Genomic DNA, 11,688 nt, shown 5'->3' with positions numbered 1-11,688 from the left:
AGATTTCAAAAAAGTAGATACGATAGAAAAACGTGGACGTGACAAGAAAGCGGGGCTCGTCTCATAAGAGGAGAAAGTCTTCAAGTCACTCGTCGCAGGTCAGGTGTACCGGGGGGCGCACATCAGCTGATCTGAAGCAATCGCTGCTCCCCCAGTCGCCATGGTTACCGCTTCCATCTGTCGATTGATGCGAGCACGCATCGACCAAATAAACGCAGCGCGTAGCCGTCATCTAGAGCCGCTGGAGCATTTGTTGTTGTTAATTTGTGTGTAGGAGCCACATTGCAGGTATCAGACGAGGCAGGTTCAATCGTGCAGGCGGGTTCAGAGTCCTCGGTGGCAGGTGGGCAGGCATGAAGAAACTGACGGGGAACACCGAGGAGCACAGGGACTGAGTACTGTACACGAGGAAGGTCGGGAAATACTAGTGAAACACGTCAGGGCCGGTCACAAATATTGGAACTCTTGCACAACGACGGGAGGTAAAACATGCAAATGACACACGGAACGAAAAAGACCACGTTCGACGCGACGGAGGTTTCTCCCGCGGTGACGGACACGCAGAGAATTTGTCCGTGTTGAGGCCCAAAGGCTGAACTCTCGCCAACTTTGTTCCCAGCTACAGTCGCAAAGACGCTCCGATGAACCCGCTGCTCACTCGCTGCCCAGCACCGAGGCAGAAAACGTTTAGCGGCTAAATGTGTGTCAGGAGTTGGTGGAGACCAAATCTGAGCTACGAGGAGAGCGGAGGTTCGACTAATGTCGATATTCTTCTGGCTTTTTGTTGAACGTGTGAAGAGGCAACTGTTTGATAACAAGATCACAATCTGCATTTCATTAGGGGAACAATTCAACACGATTTTTGTTTCAGCTTGTTCCACCGCCCCCTTGTGGCCAAAAAAACCCCAACTAATACAGCTTTAAAATTTCTACCTCTAAAACTTTAAACTGCACTTTATCATCCATCGCTCTGCATTCACCACATTCTGCTTGATTATAATCATTCAAACAGCTTGATTTCTCTCACGACATCCTCTTTATTGACTGCTGCTGCTGCTGCTGCCGCCCGAGTGGTTTGTCGCCAGCGATCCGTCTCATTTCACCACTGAACATTCTGCTTCTCTTTCTCCTTCACCTCCACCTTTCTGCCCACGCCTCCCCCTCTTGTCTGTCTGTCCGTCCGTCTTCGTCACGTGCACTGTAGGAGCGCACACCGGAAGCCAAGGTACTCGGACTCACTCTCATTCACTCGCTGCTCGCTCCATTCACAGCTTTGTTCTTTTTCCGTTGACGCCTCATGCGCAGTTTTGAAGCTTGGTATGATTTACATGCAAACACACAGAGGAATATCCCACGTGCAGTGTTAGTGATGGCACTGCGTCAAATTTAGGAAATGATTTAAATAATCAATTAATGATCTGTTTTTAGATATTTATTCGGCGCTGAAAGCCAAAGACAGTGGAGAGAATTCAGAAAGTATTATTAGGATGTGGACAAACACGTTGTCGATTTTGATAACGATGAAGAAAATGATGGAATATGACCATGCAGCCTCCCTCGTCCTGTAAGTGGGATCCAGGAAACACGAAATCTGGCTGCAATCAAGACCTCAGACAAACAAGTAAAGTTGCACGGTGTGGTTTTAAAAAAAGCATATAGAGATAAGATATAAAAAAGAAAAATCCTAACAGTTTACACTTTAACAGTGTTGAACGGTCTGTTCCAGTTCCACAGTCCTGCAGTTTCCACAAGAACTGAGTCTGGGTAGAAAAGCAGAATTCCTGAAATTCCAAATAATTTCATTGCAACTTTAGGAGTTCACTGTAGTTTCAGCTTGCAGCCACAGGGTGGTGCACTTGCGCATGACTCAAGTGTGTGTGTGTGTGTCCTTCACAGTGAGATGAACAAGCCTGAATGGGAACAGAAGAACCTTGACAAAGCTATTGGGTGAGTGTGAGCACGTGTGTGTGTGCGCGCGTGTGTGTGTGTGTGTGTGTGCGTGCGTGCGCGTGTGTTTGTGTGTGCGCGCGTGCGTGTGTGTGTGCGTGTGTGTTCTCCTGTTAAGGCCGCTGCCGCCACCTTCTGATAAAACCCACCCATAAAAAGATAAAATTAGGAATGACATGTTTTTTCATGACCTTCCTCCAGCTTTTCTTTTGCCATCGTGGGCATCAACATCACGGACCTGGCCCACTCGCTGCTGGTGAGCGGGGCGCTGAAGACCCACCTGTACAACGTGGCCCCGGAGATGCCCACTCTGCTGCACTTCCAGCAAACCTTCTGTAAGTCGGAATTATTGTTCAATGTTGTTAAAAATGTTGAACGGAAGGGCCGCTGCTGCTCCTTTCACCAGTTAAAGCGTTTGTGAGATGAATGCCAGTGTTGGTCAGCGTGTGCTGGCTGTGTTAATATTTGCTGTTTAAGGCGATTAATAATATGTCAAATGTGTTTTCAGTGTGTTCTGCTGCCCCCAAGTGGGGAAAATGTGTTATTGCGGCTTTAAGTCCAGCAGTGAATTACTTTTTTTGCCACTAGGGGTCACTAAAACGCTCTATATATATATATTGATTACGATTTACTTAAATGATCGTGAAGGATGCATGGTTCTTGTTCCCCTCTTTCGCCCGCGACAGGCTACCTGATGCAGGAGTTCCACCGCTTCTGGATCGAGGAGGACCCCAGCGACATCATGGAGTTCAACCGCGTGCGCTCCAAGTTCCACCGGAGGGTCCTGCGGCAGCTGAGGAACCCCGACATGGCTCTGTGCCCCCACTTCTCCGCCTCCGACCTGGTCAACCTCTAAACACACACACACTCCTGACCCCCTCACCACACACCTCCTCCACCCCCACTCAGCCCCCTCCCCACTACAGAGGCCTCCTCTGGGCGTTTTGGGTGAAAACCCCTTCACACCCACGTGGAGGGCTCTATTCCCTCTCTGCTCCGCCCACCTTGTCCCAGCTAACGTCATGCCGCGTCACTGCCAACAGCTCACACACACACACACACACACACTGTCTCTGCGTCCTCACTGCAGCGTCAGACCACCAGCATCAGAGACGACCATGGCGATTGTAGCTCAGCATGAGGAGGCTGCACCGCACACACCGTCACACACTCATTGTTCTCTGTTGCTTTAATGATTCATGACGATTGTACCACAGCCGTTACACCTCAGTTGAAAAGAAAACCTTGTTGCTTCTTCTAACGACGATATATTCATACATAATAATAAAATGTAAGTTTACATAAAATGTTCAAGAAATGTAGCCGTCGCCGATTCGATGAAAATCAATCCAGCGACACGGGGGTCGGCTCATCTCTTCGCTTTGACTGCGTCAACTAACTCCTGTGGATTGTACTGTAGGTACTTTGTGTGTCGACGTGACGTGAACACCTGAGACTTCTACTTATTGCCAAATTAACGAATGTGGAGAACTTAAAGAATCACAGCAGCAGGTTGTTTCTCATGAGCTCAAACTGAAGTTCTTTGTAAACCTGTTTTTTAAACGACGTTCACGAGTATTTAAAAAAAAAATATATTGTTTGGTTGAGTTACACATTTTAAATATGTAGCATTTGGCAGCACTGCACTAAAAGAGCTCCTTCTCTTGCAAATTCATATTTTAACAACTTTATTTCCTTTTACGTCAAAACGCGGAGGAAATGCATATTTAAAAAAATATATGTTATGCCCTTTTTTTTTCAGGTTCGCAAAAATACGTTTTTGCCTTTTGATTTGACCCCGTGCACATGATTCACGATTGTCTGATTCTGTTTTTAATCCACTGAATGTGACACTGCGTCCACTGTTGTATCAGCCAAAGCAATAATTCCCATTGCGCCGCACACTTTTATTCATTTATTTGATTTTTTTTTAACGTGTTGCTTTGCACCACGCGTGCCTGAGTGTTTGTGTTTGTGTTGCTCTCTGACTTCGGAGATGAGATCGATCGACCTGCGCGGTCGTAGCTGCCACGTGTGAGCATTTCCTCGGGAGGTAAAACATCACGGCTGTAAAAATACACTTCGGTGAGGTCAAACGTTAATTAATTCACAGAGAAAGAAGTGACAGGTGACAAATGCTGGAGACGGAGGCGTCGACCAGCCAGTCTTCGCTTCAGGAGCAAGAGCTCCATATTGTACTGCAATCTCCTCATTGACACACTGTTCCTACTGGTCAGCTTCCGCCACTTAGGGATTTTTTTAACCCTTCTTTTAATTGGTTGAGAGGTGAAATGGACTTTGAGACTACGAGTGAAGTCTGTCTCTAAGTTTATTTTTACTACATAACTGTCCTGTTGATCATGTCGCGATCCCTTAAATTTTGTGGCAACCCGCCCTCGTTTTTGAAGCCTCGAGTTTTCGCATTTTTGACCGGCGCCATCTTGGGTTTTTTTTGCGAAACCAGACGTAGAACGCCACCTCCACCTGCAACCATGCGCCGATTGGACGGCAGCCGCCTGTCAATCACGCTGCGCCCACGCTCCGATGTACACGGTGCGAGAGGTGGAATCATTTTCTCACAGACTTCCATAGAAACCAGTGAGTCGCCCTCTGCTGGTGATTCCAGAGAATACAGGCTTCGGGCCACTTCCTCGCTGGCTTCATTTTCCCGACCCGGCGACTACGTCCAGTGTGTGGTTGGGAACCAACTGTAGACGACTCCTCATTCATAACAATAGGACTCGTAGGACGAAGACACACACACACACACACACACACACACACACACACACACACACACACACACACACACACACACACACACACAAATCAGTCGTCGTCTACGGAGCTTCAGCTTGATGGCCATCTCAGCTCCGAGTCACACTTTTTCGCTTTCACTGAACGATAAATGAAAAAAAAAAAAGCCCAAATCTGTCCCGCGTGTCGCTCGTCTCTTCTTCAGCTGCGTTGCTCCTCACGAAACGCGCGGCCGCCGCGTTCCACCTTCACGAGCGTCCTCGTCGCGTGCGTGCTGCGGACAGCTCCCACAAGTGTTCTCACCAGAAAAAAACGCAACTGTACGATATATATATATATATATATAAATATATTTTTCGGTTTGCTTTGTTTGTTATTTCACTGCCATGCCTGCACTGTTGATTGTGTTCTAATAGTATCGAAATATCTTCGTCTCATTCACGTGAATGTCGACGCCTCTTCGTCAGTGTTACGCAGCTGTTTGCTCCGGCTGAGTGTCGGCGCTGGTTTCATCCTCCTGCTCGCCATTTTGTTTTTCCTGCTTCGCTGTGGTCAGCTTCGCACTATACTGTCAAGACAAACTAATTTAGCAATTTTAACTTTATGATAGCAAATCGGCAACTTGTGCTATTTTGGAGCACGAGGGGCCGACGCGTCTCGTGACCCTGTGGGTGAAGTTGGGTTCACGCTGCTGTATATTCCGCGTCCAAGCCGCCTGCAAGACTGCAAACTGCATGACCATATGTCAGTGTTTTCTCCAGTAAAGCCAAAAAGTGCTTCTAGATGTTGTGACTGTGTGCTTGGTTTGTGTGTGCGCTGTACTTTTTGAGACCACAATAAAAACGTAATGTCTGTAAACAGTGTATTGTAAATGACCTTTTATTAAATGTTATTTCTAAGGCGCTCCACACCGAGGTGTCTCTGTGCCGCCCGGACATCAGATTGCTTTCGGTGATGAGCGGTGAGCCAAAGAGAGAAAATGTTAAATTGTGTGTCTAAAGAAGTAATAATCAATCATTTTATAACAAGAATAACGTGTGATGATTTTTAAAATGTGCACCTGAGTCAGAACTATGTCTGTTTAATGTCACTGACCAGCAGAGGGCAGTAGATGCACGCACGCACACACACGCACGCACACACACACGCACGCACGCACGCACGCACACACACACACACACACACACACACACCCACACTAACACACAGACACACACTCACACACACACAAACACAGACACACAGACACACACGCACGCACACACACACACACACACAACTACACTAACACACAGACACACACGCACACACACACTAACACACTAACACGCACACACGCACACACACACACACACACGCACGCACACACACACACACACACAACTACACTAACACACAGACACACACGCACACACACACTAACACACTAACACGCACACACACACACACACACACGCACGCACGCACACACACACACACAACTACACTAACACACAGACACACACGCACACACACACTAACACACTAACACGCACACACACACACACACACACACACAGACACACACACACCCACACTAACACACAGACACACACACACGCACACACACACACACAGACACCCACACACACACACAGAGGGAGACACACTGTGAATCAGGTTTAATATAGGCGGATGTGTGAGACTTCCTGGTGGTTGGTTTCCTCTCTGGTGGGCGTTACGTTGTAGATGCTTGTAGTTACAAAGAGACGAGGCTAAACGTTCCAGCGGCGCCTGCTGTGACGCGATCGATCGTCTTGCAGCAGCGGACACGGTTCAGTAGTAGTTTCTCTTTCCTCTAGGAATTATATCATTCAAAAGAAGACCTGCAGACCGCGACCGCCATTAGTTCGACTGGAACTGTCATGTTCAGTTATTCACGTGTGCTGGAAGTCCATGATGGCACTTTTTCTGGAGAGATTTCACGTAAAAGCAGCTGCTGGTTTCGTCAGTGACACCGACTCGTTGTCGAACGTGTTCCTACGTTGTGTCCATGTTCTGCGGCCCGACGTCGAGCTTTGGGTTTGAGTTTCGAACAGTTGGACTTCATTCTTATTTTCCATTAAATTCCTCTCACCTGCATTTGAGTCCCGCTTCAATGGAACCTGACAGTTTATACGTCTAAAGAAACTCCTCTTCGCCGCCCGTGAAGGCCACAACGTACGATTCTCACCAGTCAAAGTCTCAATGTGAGCGGTTTGAAATGCTTTGAATTCACCCAGCAGAAAGATTAAAAGGCCCCCAAAGTAAAAAGAAGAAATAAAAGGAAATAAAACATTCTAAACTTTGGAAAAAGAAAAGGCCCATTGGTTGGAGCCTCCAGTTCCCGGGAACAAACAGACACAGACGTCTCAAACCATCCTGCAGCCGATGACGCGTGGAAAGACGAGCGGCCCTGAGCGCGCGTCTGCCGCTGCCGGATTAATGTGGACGTCTTCTGTTCGTCTTCGTCTTCCCCGTGTTCCCCCGAAAATGAACAAACATTTGCGGATTCTCTAGAATGACCCGCAGGGGGCGACACTCCCAAACAGGTCTACGAGAAAACGACCCTCACTTCTCCCTTGATGTACAACGTCAGCAAACATCTTTCGGAGGAATTTATGGTCTAAAACTGTCTTCTCCAATACGGCACATGACAACTGGTACCACATCTAATAGGTGCATGCCCCCCCCCCCGCCCAAAGTAGAAAACTAAAACATCCGTCACAGAGACGGTTATATACTTAACGACTCTGTTTGTCAGAGGGATGTTTTGCCAAATTCTTTTTATAAGTTTCCTAACATCAGAGAGAGAGAGAGTAATGATAAGACGAGTGCAGATACGTGTACGTCACGTCCGAGCGGTTTCGGATTAGTGCGGCTCAGCCGCGGACGAACTCGCCGGTAATGAGAGCTCGGTCGGGACCTCGCGGGGCGGAAGTGCTGCAGCCCGACGCGTCCACGTCGGCGCGATCCTGCGCGTTAGTCAGCACTTCTTAAGCTTCCCGCAGAGACTGCGTTCCACTGATTCAGACGGCAAAAAAACATGTTTGCAGAGTGGACGACTGGCGACGCGATGGTGCAATGAGTTGACTGAGACGGCCCTCAAGGCCTTTTCTCATAGAAAGACATTTCTTTGTCAAGTCGTGTTCAAAACTTCTGAAGTGAAATCTATGTTGAATGTGTGAAAAATTGATGGAAACTTTTCAACCATTATCTAAATCATTTTTTCATACGTTTGTATTCTTTATTGTTCAATTCAGTCCAGAACAAACACCCTCATTCACCTGGAGTCGTGTTGGTGGCCACCTAATGAATTTGAATCCAACATTCCCGTGATGCCGCAGCTGTTGAGAACCAAGGGCGCTAAAGGAAGTGGAGAAAAAAACCCATTGAAGGTCATGTTCCTTCTCTTTCGGGTCATTTTGCGCCCGTTTGCTGTCATTTTTTCGCATTCCTTTGCCTTTCCCTTCCTCCTTTCGTGTCTCTCGGTGGCGGTTTGATGGACTTTCCAATGAGGGAAGAAACAAAATCAGTCTCTTCGAACAAGAGACTCTGGCCCATGGCCCCACTTACCCCTGGGGCCCGTTCAGAAACCCTTCCAAAGGATGACTTCGCGGCAGGGTGAGCAAAAAAACTGTCGCGTTGCAACGGCAGAAAAGCAAAAGACAATGAGCGGACAGATGCTATTAGGAGGCGCCAGAGCAACCGCAGATTCGGCTTCAACGTCCCACATGTTGCGTCACAAAGTTAGTGACTCTCTGGTGAACAGAGTGGAGCACTGAGCGCCTACAGAGCAAAACGACGGGTCGTTCAAGAGCAATGCCGATGTTTCCTATCTCCGCAGTTCAAGTCCTTTTATTTATCCCCCGCGACCATGAGGAGCCTGAGCCAAGAGACGGGAGAAGAAGGAAACCATCCGTCACCAAAGTCACTTCCAATGACGGGCGCGGACTTTCACCTTGAGGAGGCCGTGAGACGAGGAGGCCGTGAGACAATGAGGCCGTGAGACGATGAGTCCGTGAGACGAGGAGGCCGTGAGACGAGGAGGCCGTGAGACGATGAGGCCGTGAGACGAGGAGGCCGTGAGACGATGAGGCCGTGAGACGATGAGGCCGTGAGACGAGGAGGCCGTGAGACGAGGAGGCCGTGAGACGAGGAGGCCGTGAGACGATGAGGCCGTGAGACGATGAGGCCGTGAGACGATGAGGCCGTGAGACGAGGAGGCCGTGAGACGAGGAGGCCGTGAGACGATGAGGCCGTGAGACGATGAGGCCGTGAGGCCGTGAGACGAGGAGGCCATGAGACGAGGAGGCCATGAGACGATGAGGCCGTGAGACGATGAGTGAGACGAGGAGGCCGTGAGACGATGAGGCCATGAGACGAGGAGGCCGTGAGACGAGGAGGCTGTGAGACGATGAGACCGCGGAAGCTGCTCCAGGCTCGTGAAACAATTCGTCCAAACGACCATGTGAAGGTGCTGGTGGGCAGCGTGGCGTTGGATCCCTCTCCGAGAGCAGAGGACGGGCCTGCAGCCCAACAGGCCGACAACACTGCCACTGCCTCGACGCACGCACGAAGGCTAATCTGCCTGTTTTTGACGGGCTCCTCGGAATGCAGAGAGGCACCTTGCTTTCCCGCGAAGAAGAAAAATCGATTTTCCCCCGTTTTCCGAGAGAATCAATTTCTTCTGCCGGGAGGCGGGGAGAATCCGCCACAGATTTTCGCACGTGCAGCTCTAATTACGGTCAATTCACCGACGCCGTCTTATTGAGTGAGCGCAAAGAGGCGGCCGCAGCTGCTCCGAGCACTCCGCGGGCTCCCATGCAGATAGAAGGTGACACCAGGCAGCAAATTCATGAATCAAACTGTGTGTGTGTGTGTGTGAGTGTGTGTGTGTGTGTGTGTGTGTATCAAAGAGTCGACCGGCACAGCGGGGGCTGGTTCATGTATCAATATACGAGTCCGACTGGGCTGATGCGAGCCGGGGGGCCACGCGTGAGCTGTTTATTATCTGAGGCGCGTCCATCTTATCGCTTTTGTCGTCTGCGTCGGGAGTCGGTTGCTTTCCCTGCGAAGCGACGGCGCCGCGAACTTGAACGTCAAACGTTCTGACGGCGGCGGAGTTCTGACGCTCATCGTAGGCAAGCGTGGACGTTTGCGGAGGGGGACACACTGAATGAATGTGTTTCTGTGTCCCTGTGTCATCAATGAGGACTTATTACGTCCTACACGTTCTCTTGAGGCGCCGGACAATGACCACGATGATCTTCAACGACAGCCACTGAGAGTGAAAGTCAAGCTGGAGGATTGGGGGGGGGATCTGCAATGATTTCTCTGTGTGTGTGTGTGTGTGTGTGTGAGTGTGTGTGTGTGTGTGTGTTTGGGGGGGGGGGGGGGGCAGCGATGCTGATACATCGACAACAACTTCCGACATGGAGCCTCTGCGGTGGTGTGTTCGTATCGATCTGCCCTTCAGGCGCGTTCGCTCGCTCCTGCGGCGAGAGCGGATGTCAGGTGAGGCGGTGGTCTGGCAGGAAAATGGGTCCGTGTTTGGGAAATCACAGCGTTCCGGGGCTCTGCCTTAAAAAATCTCTTTGATCCCCCCCCCCCCCCCCCAGGTTGGGTTGCGCTGCTCCTCCTCCTCCTCCACGTGTTCCCTCCTGCGGCCTGCATCTCTGGTTCTCCCTCCCACTCTTCTCGCCTCATTTCCGTCACCATCTTATACCTTTTTCTTTCTCTTTTTTTACCCACCACACCTTCCTCTCCCTCCATGTCTCTGATTGCTGGTGCATTAACAAAGTGCAGCCCCCCCCCCCCCGGCCTCCTCCAGCGGGATTAGGCAGAGCACTAATTCCATCTACCGTCCCGGCCCGCTTTGAAGTCGACTGCCAGGGAAACCGCCAGCTTCTTCAATTTTTTTCTTCGCCATTTGCATAATCCCGCCACTGCGCTGGTACATGCTCATCAGAGAGTGGAGGATGAGCTGCATATTGGCGTTAAAATAATCCAGCAGTTTCTGGTGGCATCGCTTTCTTCATCAGATATCGGGGGGGGGGGGGGGTGGATCAATGGATCGCCGCCGTTATCGAGCGTCGTCATAATTAGCATGTGCGAAATGCAAAATTTTGTGCTCATCAGCAGCGGCTGATTGTATTTGCGTCCGTGGCGAAGCGCCGCAGTGATTCCGAGAGGAGTGGGTCCGTGTGCTCTCCGAACAACACGGCAGGACTAATGTTGGGAAACCGAGCGCCTGTAAACGTGTGAATAATCGGATGAAGCTTCCCCCGTGAGTTGGAAATGTGAGATGGGAAGAAAAATCGGAAACACTCCAGGTTCCATAGAAAAGGGATTTCCCTCTAGAGTCGTATGCTGGTGGAGCTCAACAATCTTCTTTAGCATTAGAAAAACAAACAAACGTCCATTTCGGTTGTAATGATGCAAGACTATAGTTTGGAACATGTAATTGAAGCGTGCTTTTTCGGTTGATGATGAGCCGCACGTCCATCTTTGCGTCGTCTATGTGTAAAACCTGTAGATGAATCAGCTCCCACACTGGGGGCGTCCACGTCGCGGCTTTGGTGCAACGGGACACGAGTCGAAACCTAACGGGGCGGCAGTGGGAATTATTAATGAGAGCTCTGATAACATTCTGGATGCACGTTCAAGACGTCGTACCCACAGATTATTATCTTTGGAATGTGCTCAGTACATGTGGACGGAACAAAGGCAGCATGAAAAGGTCCCCAGGTAGAGACTTAGGACAGACAGCGGTTGCGGGATGCCATCGGCAGCGACGTCTTGTCTCCCGAGACGCAATGGAGAAGCCGTCTTACCCCTCGAGAAGACAACACATCGGCTGCTGCCTGGAAGCTGCCGAGGCATCACATCAAAATACGATCATCCTTTCAAACTGGGTGTCCCGAGCAGGGGTGTAGCACCAAATTCTGGGGCCCTACACATGAG

General features: G+C 49.9%; 1 protein-coding gene across 2 annotated transcripts in view; it reads left to right on the top strand.

Annotated features, from left to right (window-relative positions):
- elmod1 (ELMO/CED-12 domain containing 1) overlaps positions 1-5,562 on the top strand; it is a 15,163-nt gene extending 9,601 nt beyond the window's left edge. The window contains exons 11-14 of one of the 2 annotated variants that reach the window (XM_047328851.1): positions 1,205-1,225; positions 1,897-1,947; positions 2,149-2,282; positions 2,634-5,562. In XM_047328851.1, coding sequence (XP_047184807.1) covers positions 1,205-1,225; positions 1,897-1,947; positions 2,149-2,282; positions 2,634-2,803 — 376 coding nt within the window. In that variant the 3' untranslated portion in view covers positions 2,804-5,562. The remainder of the gene's footprint in view (positions 1-1,204; positions 1,226-1,896; positions 1,948-2,148; positions 2,283-2,633) is intronic. The other variant, XM_035624399.2, reaches the window with a different exon arrangement.
- Positions 5,563-11,688: the final 6,126 nt, after the last annotated feature.

This window comes from Scophthalmus maximus, chromosome 2 (genome assembly GCF_022379125.1).
Source record: "Scophthalmus maximus strain ysfricsl-2021 chromosome 2, ASM2237912v1, whole genome shotgun sequence".
Taxonomy (NCBI): domain Eukaryota; kingdom Metazoa; phylum Chordata; class Actinopteri; order Pleuronectiformes; family Scophthalmidae; genus Scophthalmus; species Scophthalmus maximus.
The sequence above is the reverse complement of the archived record's forward strand: the minus strand, read 5'-3'. Positions and strand labels throughout refer to the sequence as shown.